Here is a 27,775-nt window from a genome sequence, read left to right as displayed (position 1 = left end):
TTCTTAAAGCACAATTATTCACATCTTTATCTCTTAATTTCCTTGATGTACTATTCATTTCTTTCCACTTTATTTTGTTCTAAGTACAATTCTTTAGAGTGGATTCATTCATCCTATTTACTTAGGGAAAGAGAAGCTTTAAAATATTGTGAATATATGGGGATTGACCAATAACCTTTTTTTACAAAACTATTTGATATCAAATATGCTGAACTACTATACATAACTGTTCAGTTGTAGGACTTAGATTGCAAGAATTTTATAATCATTCTTTTCTCCTGGAAGTTCTCAAATAACAAAAATCTCAAGATATTTTTTTAATAGAATCCTTTTATCTTTAATTTTTAATTTCTTATATTTCGGTAAAAGCATGAATATTTTGGTCAGAGAAAAGACTGTATTTTAAAAATCTGGTAAATAGCTTCTGCCTATAATCATTTAGTAATAGAACCAAAGATATAACTTTCCCAAATCTCCATACTCCAGAATTTGATATTCCTTGAAAATGTGTCCTCTGTCAGGGCAATATAATAATGCCTAGAACAGATAGGAAATTTATTTGAGTTGACTTCAAATAGGTAGTGATAATGTTATAAATTAAACTTTGTAATACTTTTATGTGCTAATTCCAGTTTTTTAAAAACTATGAAATGCCTTATAATTCAAAATTTAAAAGCAAACAGAACTGGACTCTACCTCTCATCTGGAAAAATGTTCCTACTCTATTATAAGCATAAAATTGTGATGATATAAATGTGGTATATAATATCCAAAGTTAACTAAAAGTCATCACTTGTTCAGATTATTTTTTCTAAGAAATAGATTATATTAACCTATATCTGCTATTTGAAAATGAATAGAAGTTAGTTCATTTGCATGAAAAATTAAAATATGGAAATGGGATATATGTTTAGCATAAGAAGGTCTTATTAGAAAAAAAAGATACATAAATACCAATAATTGTGTATTATCCAAGATAGCCCCTGTTTGTTGCATACTGGGGCTTGCACTTTATATAGTTCAGCCTTATATACTGCATGCCATTTAAAAATAAGTGTTTATGTGATAGGCTCTCCTATGATCTTCATAATAGACTTTCCTCATAATTTATTATTATAAGGAATATGGGTGCTTTAAAAACTAAAACAAGTTACCCATCACATTCATAGTAATTTATAACCCCAGAAAATCACGGGAGAGCTAAGAAAGATTTAAGAGGATATACAGATTGAAGAAAGATAGTTAGTCTTTTTTTTTGCGTTATGCGGGCCCCTCACTGCTGTGGCCTCTTCCGTTGCGGAGCACAGGCTCCGGATGCGCAGGCTCAGCGGCCATGGCTCACGGGCCCAGCCGCTCCGCGGCATGTGGGATCTTCCCGGACCAAGGCACGAACCTGTGTCCCCTTCATCGGCAGGCGGACTCTCAACCACTGCGCCACCAGGGAAGCCTGATAGTTAGTCTTGATGTAGAAAAATAGAAACAATATGTTTCCTGAAACAGTCTCAGTCTAAACAGAACAGAGCTGGTTATGATTATATGACAAAATAAGCCTTCTCTGAACAACATAATTAAGAATCTCTTTATTCATAGATATCTTGTTTTAATTTATATCTACTTTTCTCTCACATACTTTTTTTCAAATAAATTTCCAAATATAAAATTCAGGTTTTAGCTGGTATAGACTTTCTGCATACGAGTTTGTATAATTTGTACAATATAAGAAAGTATGCCAATATAGGTCAGAGAAGTATATGAAAAGTCATTTTCTTCAAATTGGTAAATTATTTTATATTGTTAAATAGTTATACTTTCCTTTGTTCTGAGGTTCTATTCAGCAAAAATTCACAAGCAGTGTGAATTTCCAAATAAAATGTAAAGCAGTGTGTGATTTACAAATAAACATAGTTGTGGGAATGACTACATTCTTACTAGAAATAAATGGAATTTACTGCTATTTTACCTGTGGATAAGCACAATTGACCCATTATCTTTGAGCTCAGTATTCTTTGTTTTGAGTACTATGCCAATGTATTGAAAATGTCCAAGTTAAAAGCACACAGAAATACATGACTTTGACCACAAAAAATGAGTTTTAGAGATGAATGACTGAGTAGTATAGGTTCATCATTTCTACTTGCAAATCAGCCACTTCCTATACTGTAAAGCAAAGATTCATCAAGAATTATGATTTCTAAGCCTACCACTGTTGGCTAGAGCAGTCAGAAAACATAAGATCTTTGAGAAGCTTCTTTTTCAATAAAAAATAACAATGAGTATGTAATGGTATCAGTTTCTTCATTGCAACACAACTGGGTTGTGTTGAATTTCAGGGCAAAAAAAAAAGTATATACATAAAATAATACTTAAAAGCTTTTAGAAGAAAATATATTTTAGATTTTAGGTTAAAGGAGTTCTTAAAAACAAAATAACAAAGATCATAACTTATAAGAAAAAGACAGATAAGAGTCCTATCTCAAAATTTAAACAGTACTCAAAACAGGTGAGCTACTGGAAGGAGGTGTAAACAATACATATAAAAAACAAAATGTTAATGCATATATTGTATAAAGAATGCCTACAAATCAATAAATAAAATTCAACAACCTAATATGTATGTGGGCAAAAGATAAGAACAGGCAATTCACAGAATAAGAAACTTTACAACCAATAAATATATGAAAAATTATTCCATCTCTCTGGTAATCAGGAAAATGCAAAGTATAACAGTAATTTGAGATACTTCATACTCTATCAGATAGGCAAAATGTCAGCCTGACAATACCATGTCCTAGCAAGAATTTAAGAAATATACACTGCTTATGGGAAGTGTGAATTGATACATATTTGACAGCATTGTGGCAATATGTTGTAAAATGAAAATGTGGACCACATATGACACAGGAATTTGACTTCTAAATGTTTATTGTAGAAAAACCCATGTATCTGATGAAGAAGACATGTGTAAAGCCAATTAGTGCAAAATAAGGGAGAACAGAATATGTAATTTCTAGGGTTCCCAACTCTAAAGCTTTGAATTTACATATTGAAATTGAGGCAACACCTCTACATTCAGAATATTTCATTTTATACTGAACTAACAATGACCCAATCTGTACTCTGGAGAAGACATGCCATTGAAATCCATATTAATAGATTCCCAGTGAATGAATTAGCTATTAAAAGAAGCTGAAGTATCCCTGAACCATTTGAAAGAAATTTAATAGGCAGGTTGATTAAAATTTAATAGCTAACTTGTTGACTGTTAAAAGTGCACAGTGTGATAAATCAAGATGTCAGCTCTTCAATTTATGACTTTAGAAAAAAATGATGAAAAAGATTTTGGCTTTCAATAAAACATTTCTTTGACACTTTGTAATTTCATTAATTGTTTGAATAAAAACAGTAAAAAATATAAAATTATGGTTTCTATGGCTTTAAAACTTGTATAACTTTTAAGGATAGTATGCAGATTATTTTAGCTTTGTTTATTATTATAAACAACTTGGTCTTGATTAATATGGCTGTCTCTATTTTATAAAGTAGCCCTTTAAAATGGAACTAATCTTTTCTTACACTATCTTTCTGTAGATTGCATGTGTGCTGATATTGTTTTGTTACATAGAAAAGCAAAAAATAGGAAACAAAATATTTAAAATAGAAAATGTCTATTGAATCAGTTCTCCACAGTTCTAGAAGTCTCTTTTATCTATTTACTTTTATTTTTGTTATGTGAATTAATATGTGAATATGAAAATAAAATAATTGAACATTACAGAAAAGCATATTATAAAAAAGTAATGCACTCCTATAAGGCTCCTAATAAAATTTTGTTGAAACATATTTTTGGGAGAGGGTGCTAAAAAATGTTTGAAAATCGCTGATATAAATATGTTTAAGAAAAACTACCAGAGTCATGTGTGACCTTGAATAAATTATGAACATATCTGGACCTGTGTTCCTTTACATATTGAGTGATGACAGTAGATTAGATAAGATTAAAATCTTATTGCATTGTAAATTCTGGATTATAACCTTTCTCCATTATGTTATACTGCAATTGATTAGGTGATACTTACATACATAAGATATATTTTGGGTATTCTGAATCATTTTTTCCAGTTTTCTTGTTTATATTATAGGTCACTCGCCAAAGAAAGAGACATGTCTTTTTTCCTGTATACCACTTTTCTTAAATATTGAAAAGGAAGTAAAAGCCTCAGGACCCTTTCACCGGAAAGAAGTGCAGGCATGTGTGTGCACAACAGAGCACACAAACATACACCAAAAGCATTTTACATACAATTTTAAGGGTTTCACAACTTCATAGATACCATCTCCTGGTGAAAGATTCCTTGCCTTACACTGAAGTTAGTATTCTAATTCTATAGAAAATACCATCATTAGTGAACTTATTTTTACTTGTTACAAAATGAAGTCTCTGCTTTGCACCAAAATTAATGTCTGAAAACAAAAGCACAAAGTCATCACTCAGTAATAACTGCTGTGTGTATAACTCTGACTTGTATGCATCAGTCAATATATATAATGAAAATGACTTCATAAAAGAAAAATATGTCAAACCAAAGGAGAGAGAACCGTGAGGGAATTAAGTGGAGGATGAGGTACATTAAGAAAGAAAGAATCATCCAGGTAAAACTATTTTATTGAAATAAAACAAACAGGACCTTTACCATGTTACATGTTTATACATAAACATTTGAAAATTGACGTATATTGGTATGTGACTATTAGAGAATGGTTGTATTCATTTGGTTCATTAGATCACCGAGGTCTTCATTTATAAAACTTTGCCCATTCATTACGATAAAATAAGAATGTAACTACATTTTTAAAAAAATGAAGTGTGAGGGGTGAGCAGAGTGATAGTTCAAGTTATTTTAAGAGCTTCTTAGTATACTTTTGTTAGCATGCTCTCAAGAAGAAACATTGTTTGAATTATGTTTCTGAATGATATAATATAGATGCAAGTGAGATCCAACTGTCACCTTGTTTCAGATATGTTCTTTACTTCACAATTTCAAAGCAGGCAGATCTGCCTTGGAGTTTCAGTCCTCAATTACATGTTCACATTGAACTGGCCTAGGCAGTGCTGTCATTCAGGGCCTGCCAATGTCAAAACACCTATTTTATTTTCATAAGGAAAGAAATGTAGCAGTTTTGTGGTAAAAACTACATATTTGAAAAAAGTGTACTCATTATTCCATTCAAATTTCACTCACTTAAAAACTTTTATATCAAAAACCTCAGTCTTCAGGTATAAAGTCAAAAGAAAAAAAACTCTTAAAATGATTATCTGTGATTTTTTTATATGCTTATTTATTTATTTTTGGGTGTGTTGGGTCTTCGTTTCTGTGCGTGGGCTTTCTTCAGTTGCAGCGAGTGGGGGCCACTCTTCATCGCGGTGCGCGGGCTTCTCACTGGCGTGACCTCTCTTGCTGCGGAGCACAGGCTCCAGGCGCGCAGGCTCAGTAGTTGTGGCTCACTGGCCTAGTTGCTCCGTGGCATGTGGGATCTTCCCAGACCAGGGCTCGAACCTATGTCCCGTGTATTGGCAGGCAGATTCTCAATGGCTGCGCCACCAGGGAAGCCCCCGATTATCTGTGATTTTAAACGTAGTCTTTTTTCAGCAACTTGCGGTCTTACAAAAAATCATCAGAAAAACTTCCCTAAGTTTTTCAGTGTAGAATATGAAAATCCTCTTTTGCTTTCTATCATGCTTTCACCAGAAATAAAGATTTTGTGCTTGGTCTTCTGTTGATAGCCTTGTTAATGATTCACATATGTTGAAATTCAATGTTAATTCCTTTTCCATGGTTTTATGAAAGAGCTGACCCTTTTTTTCTGATAGCAAATATGCAGGTATGACTAGACTGTAGCCAGGATTTAAGGACTCAGAGAATTAAAGAACAGCTATTTTTCACAGCCACCTTGTGCTGTTTTACCCTATTTTAGCTTTTTGAGTCATGGCAGTTTGTACTGTTTTTTTTTTTTTTCCCCCTCTAATTAATATCTGCAGTTAGTATTCAGGTAGCATTTTCTATTTCCAAATAATTATATGAATGTTTATCTTTGCTTTAAGAGTTTCAGTATTATGGCCACTGGTGTAGTATTAGAAGGAAATAAATAATTAGAAATTAGACAAACGGCACTATTCAAAAATTTACTCAAAATATAAAACTACTCATAATTGATAAAAGGACTTGTTTTAGTTTTCATATTTTCAGGATGCCATGGATTTCACATAATTTTTTTCTTTAATTAAGGAAATATTTATTGAGCTCTAAGAACTATCCTAGACATGCGGTATAGAGCAGTGAAAAAACAAAAACCCTATGTATTCCCTGTTTTCCTGGGGTTTACATTCCAGTGAAATTAGCACACAAACATGCTTTTCACATACATGGCTGTAACTACCTTCCAGCATCAATTTATTTGTGTCTTCAAACTGACTAACCAGTAAGCTTAACTTTTCAGCTGAAAAACAGTGACAGATGGTCTGTAAACACTGATCTTCTTGGAAGTCTTCAGCAATTTCACAGCTATTAGAAGGGAAGTTTACAAATCAGAAGTTAGTTGGAGGTTAGAGAAAGAGGCAGGATGGACAGAACCTTGGAAAATAGTATCAGAATTCAAAGTGACCCTATTAAATTGGAGAAGCAGTTAGAAGCAAACAGAATAGACTGGGGCAAAGACAAGTGAAATGTAGTGCAGCTACAGAGAAAAGACAAAAGTAACTGTGCACATAAAAGATGAAGGAAGACAGATTCTGTGCAGGTTTTTAGGAAAAGATCTAGGCATTGGCAACAAGCAGGTTTTTTTAGCACAGTCGGTGCTACCTTTCAAAAGTATAACTGAAATGCCTATATGTGAGTGGGTGCTGTAGGCAATACTTTCTAGGAAAATTGCACTTGTTTGGCATGCCAACAGGAAAAATGGCCTCTTGAGGTCACAGCAAGCTGTGAGTGTCCATTAAAAATTATTAACTTCTTACACTAGGCAAGTCAAATGAGGGATAATTGGTCAGTTATTCAGACATCTCCCTCATTCTTTCAAACTAGCAAACTCATAGAGTTTACCCATAACCTTACATTCTTTGCAAAACATTAATCACCAAACTTTACATCCTGCTCTGTAATTCCTGTGACTGAGCCCTCACTGGTGTTATAACTCTCCACTTTCAGGACTAAATCAGTTTCAGTGACACTAATTATATTAGTTTTAAATGGTGCATGAAGTATAAAAATGAGCGGTAGTTAAAAAGCAACTTAATTTAAATAGTGATTCTTTTTCTATCAGGAAAAATTGTCCTTAATACCAAGGATAAAGAGAAAACTGATTTTATTTTTAAGTTTTAAATTTTTTAATAAGTGTTTGTGTGGTTTTAGATTTAACGGCAGGTAGATCTCCAATCATGTCACTCATTAGGGCTGTAGATTAGTAACAGATTCTGTTGCACCTGGATTTGAGGAAGCACCCTACCAAAGCCATGTGGCGGAGACTGAATATTGTTACATTCCACCAACATTGTGTCATAATACAGCTGTATACCAATCCATTTCTGCTATTGTTGCTTGCCTTTCTAGCTCAGCAGGAATTGATGATAAATAAGTGAACTTTAAAATTCAGTCTTCCTATATTAGTGGATTTCACTGATATAAGTGTTTTAAATTTAAAGTACATTCAAAAATTAGAAAAACACTAAGAAAAACTGAAAAGGAACTTTATGCTAAGAAAGATAGAACCAGATAGATTATCTATACAAATTGTGATAGCTTTGTTAGAATTCCATTATGGATCTCCATTTTTGTATGATTAAACTTTTTTTATTCTCACATTATTAGCTTTTTTGTAAACTGAATGCTAAACAGAAACCAAAATATTGAGTCACCTGCTTCTTTTTTATGCTTGATTCTTCCCAACTCAGTTGTTTCCTTATTCTAACGTACAGATCATCTTTTTTTAAATTACATTCTTTTATCATTTATTTATTAGTTTTTGAATTCAGGTAAATTGAAATATAACATTATACTAGTTTCAGGTGTATAACAATTAAATACTTGTATATATTATGAAATGGTCACCACAATGAGTCTTGTTCACATTCATCACCATAAATAATTACAGTTCTTTTTCTTCTGATGAGAACTTTTAAGCAGATCATCTTCTTTTACATCAGCAGGTAAAAAAAAAAAAAGGAAATATTTTATTTTATAAGTTATATGAAGCCAGAGAAAACAGTGACGAGCCATCTTTCCAGTCTACTGTTTGTTTTCCAGTTAGTTTAAATTACATAATGTGTAGGAATAAAGGGAAATGTGCAGAGATGTACATATAAGTCCCAGACATAAAGATCTTACCCTTATTTGATCTATAAGGAAGTGTAAAGAGTTTGAACAATTTTATATTTTTAAGGTTTTTACCCTAGTTCATTTTAAGTTGCTTACACTTTTCATTTTTTATTTAAATGCTTATTTAGAGTAACTTTAGAAGACAGCTACTTGTGTTAGAAGACTAACTTTCCTTTTAACTTGAGAAAAGGCTGCAATAATAAATATTAGGTAGCAGATACAATTTACAGGTAGTTTGCTTTCTAAAAATGTTGGGCAGACCAAATCCTGTCTCAAACCATTAAGCTTCATCAACAATATCCATGTTTAAGATTAACAGTATTCCATTTCTTATCTGAAAGGCACTGTAGCCAACTCTTTTTAGCTTTTCATACTAATATACCATGTATTTAATTCATCAATGGGAAATAATAACCTGATATGCCCATTATATGATAAATTGAAGATCTGTCATCTCACTGTGTAAAGACATCTAAATGTGTATGAAGTACAATTTCAGCAAATATTCATCGAGCACACAAAACTTCTGTGCTAGCTCTATGCTAGTTCTTTGCAGAATGTGTAGGATGCAAACATATAGCTTATTTCCTGATAAAACTGAAACTTTCTAGCTCTAGCGATCAGACAAGCTTTATTGTCCTTTAAATCAATAGTTCACTTTCCCAATTTTGAGGTTAAAATGTTTATTTGACTGGTAATTTACTATATAACAAAGAACTATGATTAAGAAAAAATTAAAACTGCCATGGCCAAGTTTTCCCTTTTCATTTTTTTAACATTTCTATGAGTGACTGAATGTTCTTGTCATATTCATTCAATATAGATTACTTTTTATTTTGAGATAGTTGTAGATTCACTTGCAGTTGTATGAAATGATACAGAGAGTATGTACCTTTTACCCAGTTTCCCTCAATAATATCTTGTAAAACTGTACTACACTGTCACAGCCAGGATATTGACATTGAAACAGTCCTCCAATTTTGTTCAGATTTCTTCTATTTTACTTGTATTTAATTGTATTTGTGTGTGTGTGTGTTTAGTTCACTGCAATTCTATCACAAGAGTAAGTTTGTGTAGCCACCACCATAGCCAAGATACAGAGTCATACCATCACCTCAAGGATGCCTCATGCTGCCCTTTTATTACCATACCCACCTCCCTCCCATTTGCATTTTTAAACCCTGGCAACCACTAATCTATTCTACATTTCTATAATTTTGTCATTTCAAGAATATATGTATTTATGGAATCATTCAGTTTTTGAATTGTCTTTTTTACCCAGTATAATTCTCTAGAAATTCATCCAGGTCATTATGTGTATTGATAGTTGTTCCTTTTTATTCCTGAGTAATATTCCATGGTATGGATGTGCCACAGATTGTTTAACCATTCACCAGTTGAAGGACATCTGGGCTCTTTCCCATTATGGGCTATTACAAATAAAGTTGCCATGACCATTCATCTGTAGGTTTTTGTGTGAACATAAATTTCCAGTTCTCTGGGATAAATGTTCAAGAGTACAATTGCTGGGTGGTATGGTAATTGCATGTTTAGTTTTATAAGAAACTGCCAAACTGTTTTTCAGAGTATTTTAGTATTTTACATTCCCACCAGCAAAGTACAAGTGATCCAGTTTCTCTTCATCCATGCCAGCATTTTTGTCACCACCATTTTTAAGTGTGTAGTGATATCTCATTATGGTTTTAACCTGTATTTTCCTAATGACTAATAACAGTTCTTTTCCCATTATGAGCTTGTTTGCCACCTGTATACCCTCTTCCATAAAATGTCTGTTTATACCATTGGCCCATTTTCTAATTGGATTGTTTTTGGTTTTGTTTCTTGTTGATTGTTTTTTACTGTTGACCTTTGGGAGTTGTCCAAAGTCCCATATATCCCTGATACTAGTCCTTTGTTGGATTGCAAATATTTGTAAATTTGTTTGAAAGTATTTTCTCCTGTTCTATATATTTCTATTCTCTAATATATATATATTTAAATTAATATATACCTGTGTTTTCAACCTATCCTTATATAATTTGTGTTTTTCTTTCTTCATTTTTCTTTTCTTTATCATCTAACATAAATATACATTCTGCCTATCATTTCCATACATGGCCTAATTATATTTAATAAAACTGTCATTCTCAATTTTTTGCTTTTTTGGTTAAGTGACTCTTGAGGGTGGGAGGTTGTAATGCATACTGACAGTATGTTAGAGATTAAGTACATCTGTTCATAAAGAGATAAAAGAGTTTATCTTTGTTACTTTGCTATGCCAAAGTCCAAACAACCAGTTGGAGAATGGAAAATGGAATTATATATATTGCTTGATATGATGAAGTTAATATTTTATTTAAAATATTTAAAAATAATATCCTTATGATCATTTTGTCAGATTTGGAAGTTCACCTAATTAGTATGCTTACAATGGTGTACTAGTAAGTGTGATTGCATTTTAGTTTATTTCAATTTAAATAATTCTTCTTCATAGAATTTTAAGTAATGTCAAAATCTTCTGTTGTGTCAACAGCTGCTCTCCAAATGAGTGTTTTATCATAAATGTTGCCTTTTATTATTTCATTGAAAACAACCCAATGGTTTCCATGATTGAGGGAATGTTTTGTTTAATTTTAACTTTTCTTTCTGTGTTTTAAACTTTTCTTTCAGCTTTTGTTTTGTGTTATATGTTTTGTTTATATGGAAGACTATATTTTGCTTTTTTTAAAATTTTTCATTTTTCATTTTTAGCAAGCATGGGAATATATTTTTGCTTACACTCTGGGAAAGAGAAGACCCTAAATGTGGCTTTATCAACATTGTAAATCATTTAATTTCTTTCCCATTGAGTTGGATATGTGCCTTGTTGGAAACGTGTGCTTTAGTGGCATATATTTTTTAGTCTAACTAGCTACCTGCCTGTTATCAGGACTATATCAACTGTTGTCATTCTAAATGTTTCCTTTCCTTTTTTTCAAACACATTTGCCTGATTGACCTTTTTTTTTTCTCTGTCTTTCTATGGGGCTGCTCCAGGAGCCATGGCTAATCATCTTATAAGCAATGCTCTGCTTCGTCCGCATGGTACTAACAATCCCTATAATACATTGCTTGGGGAACCGGCGGTCTGTAACAACCCTTCTGTCAGCATGTACAACGCACAAGGTGTGCTAGAGTTTATCTTAATTTTTTCAAGTGAGAGTCCCAGTTTATGTAGCTTTTATGGCCACATTCTATTTTTCTTTCTTTCTTCCTGCCTTTTCTTTCTTTTGGAAGCAGATGCACAGACTCTTTTTGCCTTCCACCCCTCTTGGTGTTTTTATTTTCCATTTTCCTTAGGTTTTCCTTAGTAAGAAATGGATTCCTTCCTTCTGATAAACAAATGCTTGATTCATCAATATGTGTTTGTTTCTCTGTAATGTTGTAAAATGTATTGTGGTTTGTCAGTACTTTTCTTGTTGTTGATTGATTTCTATATTAAATACCTATGTATTCATTTTAAGAAATGAGATATTTGCCCAAGGTAAGTAAGATAAAGGAAGACTTGATTCAGCAATCTTAAGATCAAGAAAGTAATCTTACTCTGTTATATCATGAAGCACACTCTAGGCACAAACATCACTACTGATGAAAGCACTTAGGTCAACTCCATGGAAAACACTGAAATAAGCTGTGGTGGAAAGAACAGTGAATTGAACAGTAGCAGATCAGGTTCTACCATAACTTGATATTGCCTCTGTGAACTGGCTCAGAAAGGTCATGAAATGCTTTTTCTACTGTGGCTGCATGTTAAAAACAAAGGTTTTGAATATGGTTGCTCTGTGTATCCTCCAACTTTAAATGATTTAAAAATTTAATTGTATCTCAAACACATAAGCATAAATCTATTTAAAACCACTTACAATCTAAGCATTTTTACGTGACTTTTTACCTTTTCTAAGCTAAAAAATGTATTGGAGTACAAGAAATTAAAAATATTCATATCATAAATAAAGTGACAACAAGAAAATATTATTCAAGTAAAAGTGTCATAAAAGAAAAATTTTAGTCAGTGATACACCTATTTAAAATTATATTTGAAAGAAAATTCACGATAACAAAGAGACTTCGGTGGTTCCTTCAAGTTGGATGAGACAGATTAGCAATATTTTAAAGTTTTCCCAGGCAATCTTGAATAAAATTTCTATTATCCTCTTTGGGAATCTTTGTGTGTGTGTGTGTGTGTGTGTGTTTTCCTTCTCAGTCAGAGGTAAAAGATTAGTGGCGTGAGTGTGAAAAACTTGGTGTGCATGATTATTCCAGAAAAGCATGTTTGTTGCAACATGGTCATTGGGTGTCTAAAACCATCTGAGTTTCCCAGGTGACACCTTGTCAGATACGAAGGATAATTTTAAATTATTTCAAAAATACCAAAACCAGTAAGTCAGGAGTGACTTCAGGAATAGTCAAGTTGTTTTTCAATAGGATTAAAGAATTAAGCAAACTGTCAGTTTTATCCAGTTTCTTAAGGACCTATACCTAAGAATCATAGACTTAGAGTCAAAAGAAGAGATAGAACTCATTGAATCCTCTTTACCACATTGTGGACGTTCTGTCAACCTGTGCTTAAGTATTTCCTCTAATGAGGCCTTTCCTACCTCGAGATTTAATATATTCAATTGTTGAAATGCTCCATTCATTATAAATATTTTTTCTTTCCACCAAGTTGAAATTTGCCTCTGGCTGTGATGCTTAGGTTTGCCTTCTAGAACAAAGATGAGCAGAGCATTTTTCTGCTGTCTGTGGCAATCCTTTAAATATTTGAAGGCAGTTAATCTGGCTTCTTTTAGTCCTCCATTTTCTAGTAAAGCAACCTCAATGTTATCAGGAGGGGAAAGTTTCTTCATGGTTTTTCCCCTTTACATTGTCTACCATTTGTCAATGTCCCAATTTCATTGTAGCACTCAATGATGTGTATATTACATAATGCACTAAATTTGGTTTGTCAGAACAATTTTGCAGACCTTATAGAGTCTTGTTTGGGTTTTTCCCTTTATTTTCATTGGGCTAAATGACATAAATGTGTCATTAGAGTATTTTAAATTGTTCTGACATATTAATAAGTTTTGAATGATGTTAAATGAAGATTTACATCATGTTTGCATATTAAATCTATTCTACATTATTCACCTTATGCAAAGAGTTGTTGGAAATTTTTTAAAATAAGTAATAGTTTAGATCATATTTTGTTTAGCTTTTTTGATTATTCAGATATAATTTCTAATGTCTTAAATAATGAAAAACTAACAATCATTAATCTGTATGTTTTCCTTAATTCAATATCTGCCTTCTTGTCTTATTTTACTCCTAGTATCCTAAATTAGGAGATTTTTCTAAGGATGCAACACCATTATAAACACTATCAAAGTGAAATTCTCACAACAAAATTTAAAATAATACCATATAAATCCAAAGTTTTATTCCTATTGAGCCTATTACTGAATATTGCTATTAAGATTATCAAAAAATACACAAAGGATTCTTCAGAATGGATTTAATGTTTATGCCAGTAAATTAAATTCTACTGACTTTTCTTAAGAACAAAAGTAAATAATTTTATTATTGGTTTTCAGAGTCAGAAATGGAATTGTTCAACTACTTTATGTTTTAATATTTTTGAGATGTTAAGAAACTATGGTAGAGCTTAAAATAATTTTTTTTACCACTGAACAAAAAAACTTGGTGATTGTCATATTGCTACTAATCTTATGCTTTCAGATGAATACACTTATATTCTTACTGGCAAGGTGAAATCTTACATGAAATATAGGTGGCTCGGTATGTACTGGAGTGGTTTATGTTGAATTACCACTTGGTTCTGTTCTGTTGGTCCTTTAATTCTGTTGTACCAATGCCATCCAAGCAAAGAAGCATTCAGATTTAAAGTATCCATTTTTGTTTGTGATGCCTTTATTTAAAATATGTAAAGATAAGTTACAGTATTACTAATGCATATAGAGTTAGGAATAAAGATGAATAATATAATTTTGTTATATTAGGTTCAGATTCTATCTGTGGAAATATTTAAAACTTCATGCATGGTATTTCTGGACCATTATCTTCTTGTCAGTATTGGAGAATTTAGTTTTTGTTAGATAAATCTCATTATAGATTAACCTGCCAACAAAATGTAATATAGAGAAGTCATGCTTTTACAAGTTAATTTACATTTTAAAGTAATTTAATTCAATTCTAAAGCTTTAAAGAAAAAACATATTTTTAGGATGGGATATAATGAAGAATACATTATAGTTGTCAAGAATACAAGGTTATAGTATAAAGTATATAAATAAATATTCTGTTATAGCTTTCAAAGTCTAAGGCAGATGTGAAGAGAAGGAGGTAGATAGTAGTGCATGGAGTCAATCTAGAAGATTCCTATTATGATCCCAGTTCTGCCACTGTTAGCAGAAGTGGCGTTAGATAAGGTTCAGTCTCTTTTGGTTGAAGCTTCCTCATCTTAAAAAGCAGGAGCTGAACTTCAGTTATCTCTTATGTGCTTTCCAGTTCTAAAATGTTATCATTTACGGAAGGAGCCATAATGAGCCTACTAGCAATTTCCATCTGCTGCTATACTAGTTTGGCTTTTTATTTCCAATTCTTTTTCTAAATGTGTTTTGAAACTTTAAAGGAAATTTTCTCTCCATTTTGAAATATTGTTGGTCTTTTGCTGAGAAACAAATCGACTTTTAAAGTACAAAAACTGTATCTCTAAAGCAATGGCTAAATTATAACAAGTTGGAATCTCTGAAATGATATAGCCCAGTGACTTCGCTGGTTTTTATTTTGTGATGATTTAACCTTCTTATAAACAAAATCAGCAAAAGCAGTTTTTTTGTCAGGATTAAAATATGAGGGTTTTCTTTTTAAAATAATTTTGCTACTATTGTTTTTAAAGGATTAACTTTTAACATGTTAGATTACATATGATTGTGCAGCAATCCAGAAGAAAACCTGATATTGATTGGTGGTATTTTTTCCCCCACACATTTTCTTGATACAGAATAATGGTTGCATTTAGCCTTTTTCTTTCTCCATAGTTATACAACTTTTGAATATGAGCTCCAGAAATGACAGTATCAATCAGTATAATTTACAAATGATAAAAAGCACTTGTATAAGTACAGTGGGAGAAAAATAATCTTTGTACATGAAAAGAGAAGATACATAAAAGAAAACACAATTATGAAAAGTTCAAACTGTGGTATTTTTCTCTGTATATAAACAAAAGAATTTATTTATAATCTTACTGAAAAAATTTTAAAGTTAAATGACATTCCTTAAAAGCAAGTATGTCCTAACCTATACACGCACACATATACATAATACTGAATTATAGTTGTGGAAATAGTCATAGCTTGCCCTCAAGATTTTACTCTCTTTGGTTGTTGTGATAATTTTAACTTTAAAATAAGTGTGTATTTGTTTGAAATTTACAAACTGCAGAAACGCTTATTAAAGACTCATTAGCATGTATTATGGGGTTTCTTATTTTCTGACTAACATTTCAGTATTTTTAATTATGATAAACCATGTAACACAGACCCATGAATTTTGGGGCAGTGGAACTATTTCCTTTGACTCTTTTTTCTGCATATCATCAATTTGCTTTTTACTCATGTTTCTTCTACTGTCGCTGTAAGCTTACTTGTTGTTTTTTCTTTCCTTTTCTTCATGCTGTCGTTTAGAGCCCTACAGAGAGACAAGTATGGGAGTAAAGCTAAACATTGCATATCAAATGTAATTTTTTTTAGTTCACTTTTATTGCATCACATATAGATGATGTAGTTATTAAAAACAGTTCATCTCACAATTTAAAAACTAAAGAACCTATGAATCAACTTATATAAATATATGTTAATAGAGATTAGACGCTTTTGTTGTCTGATTCTTTTATTGTGTCACATAACATAGTTGTTAAGTCTCATGTAATGTTTGTGTGAGTTAAATTGTTTTTAAATTAAGCATTTATTTTTGCTAAGTAATTCATAAACTTTTAATTTTCATTACTACATTCCATCATACAAATACATGTCACATGCAACATACCCAGTTTATTTAACTATGGCTGTTTTCAAGCCATACCCAATGCATTGACAACAGAAATAATAAACACATGTTTCAATGCATCAGTTGCTCAACCATAACCATCAAGCCTACCATAGCAGCCTCTGCAGCAGCAATCACCCATCACATATGGCCCTTTAAAAAGCATTTACTTTTATTTTTTCTTAACATTGTGGATTTGTCTACAAGATATCTTAAAACATGAAAATAAATCACTTCACCCTATGTCTGTGATGGCTGTTTTTTTAATGTTTTTAATGCATTGCTATTTTTGAAAACTGTGTTACTTGAATATAGAGTATGCATCAGACGTCCATATAAAAATTGTTATATTTGGGATACTTTATTTAAACAAGTAATGAACTAGTTCAGTTTTGGTAAACATAACTGCATCACAGATATAGAATGAATGCTATATTTTCACAAGTTAGTGATGTTTTGACAAGTTTAATAGAATTCTTCAATTAATTGTTCTATAAAGAAATACCCTTTATTATTTAGCAGTATTCGTTAAATGTTTGTGTTTCATTTTCTTTTGTGTTTACATTTGGAGAGATTTATGGAACTATTATAGATCCTTGGATTTCTTTTCATTCAAGAAAATGCAAAAACCTTGAAGAAGCATGTGGTCAAATTTATTTCACTGCAGCTGTTTCTTCCCAGAATAAGACATTTAATCTCTTTTAAACCCAAAGTTTAATATGCACACAAAGTCATCACTCATTATGAAATGGAACCTTTAATACTGACACTGTGTTTTTAGGAATCAGATCCCCCATGTCTTTACACAGTCTTTTGTAGAATTATCTAATGACCCTAAACAATTACTAATGGCTTAATATATAATAGTAACCAAAGTACTTATAGCAGAAAAAAAAATTGGAAAGTAAATCCAAATATTTTTGTTTTGAAAGTTCCTATGTGCAAATTATTTTGAAGTGCTATTTATTTGACTAGGCATTATTTCATGACTATATCATTCTGACAAATTTAACATAATCCTTTTGTGGTTTTTTGTGTAGGGATTATTTTCAATCTTATAAATTACATATCAGATTATTAGAGCCTGCTCAAATCTTTTACTTTGACCAGTATATTCAAAGTACCACACATGAATTATGTTAATTTTATACCTATTTTAATGTTAAAACAGCACATAAAATTAAAGGTAATGAATTATTGGATTGACTTTGGTGTGTATAAATTGAAAGCTATGAATGACTACAGCAAAATTTTGCACTTTTTTCCCTAAGTTATAACCAAATATGTTTCAAATACTGTCAAACAATGTGTGGAAATTGCCAATTTATAGGGGTTTTAAAAATTCTTTTAAAGATTTACTTTAAATAATTTTCTGTTTATAAGATTTCTATCAATTGTCCAAGTATACATATATATAGATATAGATATGTGCAGACAGATTTAATATTTTTTTTATTTCCAAACATTTTATACTTAATTAAAATTGCTAGCAATTTATACATACTTCATAGTCGGGTGTTTTCACTTTTGTGTTTGTGTGTGTGTTCTATAGCCAATTGGATATAAATGTCATAATGTTTTGTAATCTTTTTCAGAGGGGCTTCTGAACAATGCCAGGGATACAAGTGTCATGGATACTCTACCACTGAATGGTAACCATGGCAATAGTTACAGCATTGCCAGTGGCGAATACTTGAGCAACTGTGTGCAAATCATAGACCGTGGCTATAACCATAACGAGACCGCCCTAGAGAAAAAGATTCTGAAGGAACTCACTTCCAACTATATCCCGTCTTACCTGAATAACCATGAGCGCTCCAGCGAACAGAACAGGAATCTGATGAACAAGCTGGTGAATAACCTGGGCAGTGGGAGTGAAGATGATGCCATTGTCCTGGATGATGCCACCTCCTTTAACCATGAGGAGAGTCTGGGCCTAGAACTTATTCATGAGGAATCTGATGCTCCTTTGCTGCCCCCAAGAGTTTACTCCACAGAGAACCACCAGCCACATCATTACACCAGAAGGCGGATCCCCCAAGACCACAGTGAGAGCTTTTTCCCTTTGCTAACCAACGAGCACACAGAAGATCTCCAGTCACCCCATAGGGACTCTCTCTACACCAGCATGCCGGCACTGGCTGGTGTGCCCGCCGCAGAGAGCGTTACCACCAGCACCCAGACCGAACCCCCACCGTCCAAATGTGGTGATGCCGAAGATGTTTACTACAAAAGCATGCCAAACCTAGGCTCCAGAAACCACATCCATCAGCTGCATACCTACTACCAGCTAGGTCGCGGTAGCAGTGATGGATTTATAGTTCCTCCAAACAAAGATGGGACCCCTCCAGAGGGGAGTTCAAAAGGACCTGCTCATTTGGTCACTAGCCTATAGAAGATGACAGAAATTTAAGCCAACAAAACTGCTAACACCAGGTTGACTGTTCTGAGTTGATATAAGCAGTGGTAATAATGTGTGTACTCCTAAATATGCTGTTCTTAAACGACAAACACAAACTCTCAGACTTCTTTTTTTTTTTTAAACTGGGATTTTTTTTTAGGTCAGCCCAGGGGAGAAAGATCATTGCTGAAATTCCCCTGTGCCAGCTTCTTTCCTGTCCTTCCCCCCTCAGATGGAGACTTCATTATGTTAATGAACGAGATTTGAAGAAAATGGCGCTCATTGTGGCCTTGTTGAATTATGTTGTGTTTGTTCTAACATCTCTGATGCTCTGTTACTATAATTACAAGGACCTGATTTTTTAAAAGGCCAGAACACTTGTTTGAAATTAGTAACAATGCTGCATCTAGATCGGAGTGTTGCACAAACATAAAATCAAAGCAAACTATCACATAGTGGTTTTTAGTCACTCACAACCTGAATTCACCACAGCAGGAATAGCTGAGGTGTACAAAATAAAACAACACAATTGGTAATGAAATGGAGGGGAATTCTAGAATTATATGCTAAATGCATATTTTATGATTTGCTGTATTAACTGATGATAAAACTAATGGCAGAAAAAATTTGAACAATTCTATGTAATGTACAGATACTAGCATTGCACATGTAGTCTGCTTTCTGTTCCTCCAGAATTTGAGTCCTGTTAATGTAGTGGAAAAAAAAGAAATTTTCCTTTTCTTTCGTGCTGGTCTTGCAAGTTTGTCTAACAGTAAGAGAGCAAAGTTTCCTTCCTTCTTTCTTTCTTCATTTTCTTTCTTTTTTTTTTCTTTCTTTCTTTTGTTCTTTTTTTTTTGCCTTTTTTTTCTTTAAATTTCACATGGCAAAAAATAAATAAATAAATAAATAAATAAAGCTATCACTTTATAAGAATCATTTTCTAGTAATGCAAACAAATTATTTTTTACAAAAAAAATAAAATAAATAAAATTAGACTTCCTTCCCTCACTATATATCTTTATTCAGTCAGAATATTTCCAAGAACAGTTTTGCAATTAGAGCAGAAAGAACTTTTCTGTTTACAGTGCACATCTGTTGTAATGCAAAGCATATTTGGCAAGCAGTTCATCACTAAGAGAGTAGCTATGATTCTACAAGTAAAGAGGTGTCAGTAGAACTAGTGGGGCTTCTGCATGTGAGAAATGTTATCCCATGGGTGTGAAAGTGCTGAATGCTCAGTCTGTTCCTCAAGTGGGCACCTTCACTACCAATTGTTAAAAGAAATTCACTCCCTCGTAGAAAGAATTGAAAGGTCAATTATTTTGAAGTGATTTTTTTTAAAAAAAACTTTCTGTTTATTAACAGGAAAATTTATTTATTTGACAGGATTTTAAGTAATGTAGGAATACAAGAGGTAAATTAGCAGCACATATATTTTTTTTTTTAATTTATGATCCATTTTGTATGGTCTCAAAGTTGGATGACCTCATTACTAATATTTGTTGTAAAAGTGAAACTTGTTTGCCAACCAATAAACAACTGATTGAGATTTAGAAGATATTGTATTGATGTATGTACTATATGATTAATTATTCTTTTCATTTTTCTCGTCTTTCCTTCTGCTTTCAATATATAAACTTTGCTAATCCTCTATGGCCTAAATGAGCCATGCAAAAGAAATCAACCTGCCTAAACTAAGCACAAAATTATACAGTTTTTACAAAGTAATCCAGAAAAATAGGATGGGCATGTTTATGTTGGCTGAAATAATATGCATAATGTACTTTTGAGCAGGTTAATATATAGGTTACTATGTGCTTATTTATAAGCCAACTGCATTCACATGGCTTATTATAAATAAGTCAGCTTCAGCCAGAGATTTCAGTATTGAACTGGGGAAGGGAGGATCATATTTTTTCCTCCCTTGTATGCTTCATTTTGATGTTGGATATTAAATTCACTCAATTGGCTAAAAATGCAAGAATAATGGCAAGGAGAATATCCATTTTATAAAGATCATACTATAAGACAGTTTTTTTGCTAATTCTTTGTTTTTCTATATATGGATAAAATGGGAGGGAAAAAGTCCTTTTAAAGAAACTTTCTAGATCTCCAATTACTGAAGAATCTTTACCAGCAGTGTCCAAGCATGGAGATCCTCCTAGGGCAAAGTTAGAATGAATTTGGCAAATTGTAATTTATGTTATGTTATGTGATATCTTGGCAATTTCTTTTTCTTTATTTTTTCAAAAAAAAATTTAAGCACCAGCCACTTATAAATGAATTTCTTAAGATTAGAAGGAGTAGTTTAGACAATAGCCAGTAATCTATATATACAGTTTTAAAATATATAACAAAAGAAAAAATTCTGTGATGGGCCAGAGTACATCATAACCTTAAATTAATATCACCTCAAAATATCTTATGCACCATTCCTTTTTAGTCATTTGACATAAGTACTTTTTAAGTCTACAGATTTTCTCTAAGTTGCAGGAGAACCACAAGCTTTAATAGTAATATAGGTTTTCTCATACCACACCTGGCAATATTAGCACCTGAAAGGTGGTTAGCCTATCTGTTACATAGAATACATTTGGTAATGAAAGAATCCTTTTTAGACATGTTTAAGGTAACTTCAGAAACACAAATGTAGTCTGTGGATTTATGAGTATTTATGCTAGTTTTGCCAATCCAACAGTAATCTATATGAAAGCAGCTCCATCAATAAGAAGCTAGTTTCACAGAATAATGGGGAAACTACCTCAATTCAGCTTGCTGATGCTGCCGATTCTGATTTTCTGCTTTTGCTACCTCCCTGCCCATTATCTTTTGTGTTTCATTATATGGAAATTTGAAGCCAATAGCTTCCCATCTCTACATAGTCCAAATTGAAGAAAATCACTTGAATACATAAACTGGTATGGAAAGCCATTCAGTCCTGTTAGTTACTACCAAGTTCTTACATCAAGATGAAAGGGTGAGATTTTTGAACTCGCATACATCGTAATTGGTGTACTTTCAGCAAGACTTAAGATCCCAAAGACCTTCACATGAAGATATTATTCCCCCAAATTGAATGAGACTATAATGAAAACAAAACTGGATGAAAGTTAATTATGTATACATTTCAATAGAAATTTGTGTATGTCTAACCTGTTCTCATTTAGTCCTCTTTACACTAGCAAGGGTTGAATTCCTGAACTTGAATCTTTTTTTTACATGCATTTTCATGTATAGCAACTGATAAATTAATAACTTTAACATTTTCTCATTTTTTTTGCCATTTTGGCTGACTATATTTGCAATACCCTGTGACATTCATGACCTTATTTGCATATTTCTGATGTGTTTATCTGATTTTCCATTAAGAAGTAAATTTTCACCAAATATACTATACATACATAGCACATTATTTGGATAGCTGGAAGTAAAAGTTATGCCAATGAAACAAATTATTATTTCCAAGTAAAATAATATTTTCATAACATTTTACACTTTCTTTTCCTCTTTGAGGTCTATTTCACTTGATACTTTATTAGGACACTAGCGAACAAACCATGTTATTTGATTCAGAAGCTGTTGGATTGTTGCACAGCTCACATTCCTAATTGGTAGTATTTATGGAGAAATATAACTTTTGTGAAGGAAAATAGGCTGGAATTCCAATTCAATTTTTGAACATCCCTCTTTGTTTTCACTCTACTAAAATTAAAAATACTATACTTAAATAATAATTGCTATGCTAAAATAATCATAATGACAAAAAAGTACTGACATGAGGACAATCATCTTGAGATAAAAATAGTGGGGAAAATGTAGTAATCAAATGCAGGTAATGGAAACCCCTTAACTTCCTATAATACAAATCCAAAATGATTTAAATTAAAATGTAGTTTATGATGTGTATTTTTAAATTCCGCATTAATCTAAATATGTTGACATATTGATGAAAGGTCTTTAAAATTTCATCTTGTAATTTTTTAATATTAACTTGGTGTAACATGTTTTCATAATAATGGAGATAAGCATGTAAGTGAATTAGTAATTTTATAAAGAACACATAGCATAAATTTCGGCAATATCTTCAGCTTTTCCCCCCATGCTTGTTCAGATCCATTGACTAATTTGCTTATTTTTTAAAAATGACATTAAAAACTTCAAAGACTGACTTTTTGCTCAATTATAGAGACCAAAAGGGTTGTCTAATCTTCTGGGTTGTCTAAGGATCAACTTCAAATTAATCAATCATCACCTCCTATTAGTGAAAGAATAATTCATTTTTAGAAGTTGTCCATCAGTAACGTACCAAAGTGCTACTGCTTCGGGCATTCTTCAAAAAACACAAAACACTGCAGAACTACAATGCAGTCAATTAAAATTTGGAGAGAGAGAAATTTAGAGAGAGGAAAAATAAGAAGAACCCAAACACTAATTTGATTTTGAGCAATTCTGAAAATATTGACATGAATGTCCTTTCTTCTCTAACAAAATATTTTAGATAAAATAATAATATGTATGATCTTCCCAGTATATTATAGTATCAAGGTATTAAGAATTAAATAGTTCATTTAGCAATTCATAACTCACCACATAGATAATTCTTACACATTTCTAAGTAATACTTTAAATATATCTCATGTTAGATTTCTGCACATCAGTAAATTAGGAATATGGAAGCACAAGGGTGAAGCAGCAACTTTGCAAAATAGTTTATGGAAGAATTTTTGTGCAAATGGATTCTACATGAGACGCTTCTTTGACCTTATAAAATAGATTCAGTGGATCCAAACTGTAAATTCAATTTTGTAATCAGCAAATAGATCCTTATTAAACCATCTGGGAAATATTGCTAAATATCTAAATTTTCATTTCTAGACTAGAAGAAGTTAAAGTGTTGGTAGCCACTTCTTTCCTGCTTAGGCTGTAAGAGGAATCTTTCCTGTTTACTAATTAACCTGATTACTTCCTCTTTGCTTTAAAAGGGAAATCAATCTTCAACTTTCACGTATACACATACTTACATACTCCATTCCTTTAATTTACAGCCTGCAAAGGAAATAGCTTGTTTACATTATTGCAAACTTTGTGATTTTTGCAATTAAACAGGTAGTTATTATGGTTTTGCATATTGTCATTTGAAATAAAGTTATTGCTATTCCCTCTTTTAAAAGTTAAAAGTCAGCACTTCTTTAACATCTAGGATCTTTGTTATTATTCAAATGTCTTGATTTCAACTATGTTGTGATGTTTCTTTCTCTCTCTTAATATTACATCACACAAGTTTTTCTTAATTTGTGTCCCTTTAGAATATATATTGCATTTAGGTAAATACAAACTATGATTTTTAAGAAGGCATGTGAAAGGAGAACTTTGATTTACGTGAAGAAGTCAAGGAAGACTATACAAGAAAAAAACCTCTATTGAGATAGCAAAGTGTTTTCAATCACAATAGGAACAGGAGACCAGAACCAAGTTGGCAAATTCATGGTGGGGTAACTGGGCCTAAATTAGAGATACAGAGAAAAATTATCCAGGAAAAAAATAATAAAATTCCTTAGAGTGATAAAAATCTTAGACACTGTATCCAATGCTATTGATGTGTTGAAAAAAATAAAATTGAAGTTTACCATATTATAATTTGAACCTGCTGATTCCACAGAAAACACTAAAGTACTTTTAACATTCTTTAGGCATTTCTTGTCTAAGTATTTTTGCCTCAATTCACGTTCACTCTCTAATTTGCTTACTCTGTTGTATGCCAACGCAGTTAATGCTACTAGTAGCTTTGTACCTTTTAGAGCTTTATTATGAATCTTTCTAATAAACATTAAATTAATATTAAATTGGAATTATGTAGTTGTGCAAAATAATTCATAACCAAGCAATAGTCATAGGATAATTCATTATATATATGAATATTACTTTGAGACTGAACAAATAATTACAATGCTGAAAATATTATTCTCAAGTCCTTCTCTCTCATCAATTATTGTAGTTAATTCATAAAATTCTGCAGACAGTTGTACACATGATATGTTATCAAAATGCTTCATAATCCAAATGTATCTAAAAGTATTCCAATGCTTCTTTCATTCTAGAATGCTAAAGGAAAGAGCTTGAAAGAAGAGAAAGTAAAGCTGTCTTCTAAGTATCTAATTTAGGTAAACATTGTCATTCAGAATGAAAAATTTTGAAATGAGAATGTTCCAATTTGTGTTCTGAGGGAGAGGTTATTAAAGATTACACTTAGTCCAGTACTGGAGGATTTTAAATTTTAAAAAAGTTAAGTTTGTCTCAGTGGCCCAAGACTGCAGAATTTCACAGTACATTGGCAAGGAAATGTGTTTAAAATCCATACCCAAAGTGGCTTTTTAAAGGTTAAAAATTCCTCTGATTCTTCTGAAGGTGAAACTGGCAAAATAGTCCTGGCTTCAAAATGAAATGTATTAATTGACCTAAAAAATGGCAAAATTCATGAATGCCATCAACTCTTCAGTAGTAGGTAGAGGTCTTTGGGGATGGAACTCAGTATACACTGACTAGAACAGAGTGTCCTCTTATGCAGACCACTGCCTAGTCCTCTAGAACATTTTTAATGCCTTGAATTTCAACTTGTCACAATGTCTTATGTTTTAAATGACATCATGAATCAAGAGATGAGAAAAAAAACATTTAAAGTTGGTTTTCATGCCACATTTGAAAATAAAGATTTCCTTTACCATCCTAAGTAATAAAAGATGATATGTCTTGAAACAGCTGTGGGCAATCAGAATGTTTTCATTTATAAACAAGTCTTATTTGTATATTCTAACACTGCTCTTTGCCTATGAACTACAAAGACAAGAATTGTAGAAAGGGTCAACTTGATTTCCCTTGATGGCTTCTGTGAATGTATTGGAAAATGGAAGGATACTTGAAAAAGTTTTTTCATACTGTTTTCCCACTTGCCAAGCATTAAATCTAATTCAAGGTACATCTTTTTTAAAAATGATAGTTTACTTTAAAAACTAACAACTAATTAGGCTATTTCTCATTGATAAGAAAAATCATTTTTTAGGAACAAGAATATAGCTATTGCAAGCTTTTGTCTCTTACATTCTCAGATATTACACATGGCATTAATCTTACCATATACACCTACCAGATTTCAATCTATTGGATTTTTTTCCCTTGTACAACCTTTCCAACCTCTTTTTTCCCCCTTAAATCTTCTGTACAATCACATGTAAAGTCATGAGCTACAAACCTCAATAAAAAATATCAGTGAACAATAAGTGATGTAGTCACTGTTATTATATGGTAATACTCAAACATTGGTTTGGGGACAGTGTTTCAAACTGCAGGATAATAACTGAAACATGGACTCCTAATATATTTTCTTACTATCCCCACACCCTTCAACCTCCTCTCATATATTGAAAATAAAATGTGAGGCTTTTTTCTTTATGTTGCCAGAGAACTGCTGCCACCCAACGTGTCTGTAAGTCAATTTGTTCTTTCCAGGAAGATAGGAAGTTAAATTAATAACTTACAGTTTGCCCTTAAAGTTTGCCAATGATGTGATATAATCAGATGTAGTTCTGTATCTGCTGCCTGATCAATTTATTTCTCCTAATCTTAAACTGGGTAGTAGGAGAGTCAGTCACCAATGAACCTTTGGTCCAAAGGAGAGTTAGGAACTCTATGCTATTCTCCTTTTGAATAAAGAGCACAATAAGTATTAGTATACATTGTGGATCACAAAGGTAGACATTATTTAACCATCATTCTGTAGTGTCAGGGATTCTGATTATTTAGTTTACTAACTCTTAGCATCAGTAATATGAGTACAAGTATCAGCTAGAGTAATCTAATTTAGATGCCTCTACTTCATAATATTGAAAATACATTTTCATAAGAAATATTCCAAAGAGGAAACAGAGAGAAATCAGCAGCTCTGAGTGGCTAGTATGTGCCTGGCACTTTACATTGTCTCATTTGATCTTTTCAATAATATGGTGAAATAGATTTTTTCATACTTGCTTTATGAAGGAAGTTGAAATTCAGATCTCAGAGTCATAAAGCTAGTAAGTTTTGAACCAAAATCTCTCAAAGTCCATTTTATTCTTTTTTAACCATGTTACATTGCATCATCTAAATGATTAGTTGAACCGAGATTAACCCATCCCTTCTCATTTAAATAAACGGGTGAAACAGGCATTCAAGGAAACCTTAAAAAAACATGGAGCCTGCTTTTAAAGAGCTTGAAGTTTATGCAAACTCCATTTTACCAGGCAGTTGGGAGAAATAAAAAGAGAGAGAGAAAAAGAGAAGTGTCACTGATTCTATACTTTTGAACAAATTACTTTTCTAAGAATAGCCTTCTCAACTCAAGTAAATTCAATACCTAATTTGTATGTGACACATAATGTACTTGGCACACATGAAATTCTCGAGAAAACTCTTAAACAGATTTTTGGTTAGCACTAAATAGACTCTGTGTGTGTGTCTTGTTTTTCAGCAGGTGTCATTTGATGAAAAAAAAACGTTTTTGAGTTTAAATACATTTGGCAGATGTCAGGCTAAAGTAAAATAGCTTTTTTATTACAAGATTTCAGAGAATGTGCTGCAAAGTAGAAGAGTGTTTATCGTGCTGTTTCCTAAACTAATTTGGCCCTGAAATCCTCAAGGAACCTGAAGAGCAATGATTTAAAACTATTAACCCATGGAACTCAGTTTGTAAAACACTGCCCCAAATATTTTTGTTGCAACTGAGTTTTTTCCCCGAGTATTTTACATCAATGAGATGCTGGAGGTGTGACTCCTCCAATATTAATTGGTTTTATAACTCATCATAAAATAATGTTACAAAAGTTTCTCCACTAAATGTATGGTCCCAGTCTTCAGGTAGAGACAGAGCAATTAATAAGATGAATGAT

The 27,775-nt window shown here is 32.1% G+C and overlaps 1 protein-coding gene across 9 annotated transcripts in view; it reads left to right on the top strand.

Annotated features, from left to right (window-relative positions):
* Positions 1-18,851, top strand: part of ADGRL3 (adhesion G protein-coupled receptor L3) — a 585,975-nt gene extending 567,124 nt beyond the window's left edge. For 7 of the 9 annotated variants that reach the window (XM_060090762.1, XM_060090753.1, XM_060090744.1 and 4 more), the window contains one exon: positions 18,052-18,851. In XM_060090762.1, coding sequence (XP_059946745.1) covers positions 18,052-18,851 — 800 coding nt within the window. Of the gene's footprint in view, positions 1-16,095; positions 16,148-18,051 lie in introns of all 9 variants that reach the window. The other 2 variants (XM_060090727.1, XM_060090790.1) reach the window with 2 other exon arrangements.
* The last annotated feature ends 8,924 nt before the right edge of the window (positions 18,852-27,775 follow it).

This window comes from Mesoplodon densirostris, chromosome 1 (assembly GCF_025265405.1).
Source record: "Mesoplodon densirostris isolate mMesDen1 chromosome 1, mMesDen1 primary haplotype, whole genome shotgun sequence".
Classification (NCBI taxonomy): Eukaryota; Metazoa; Chordata; class Mammalia; order Artiodactyla; family Ziphiidae; genus Mesoplodon; species Mesoplodon densirostris.
This window is presented reverse-complemented; position numbering and strand designations above follow the sequence as displayed.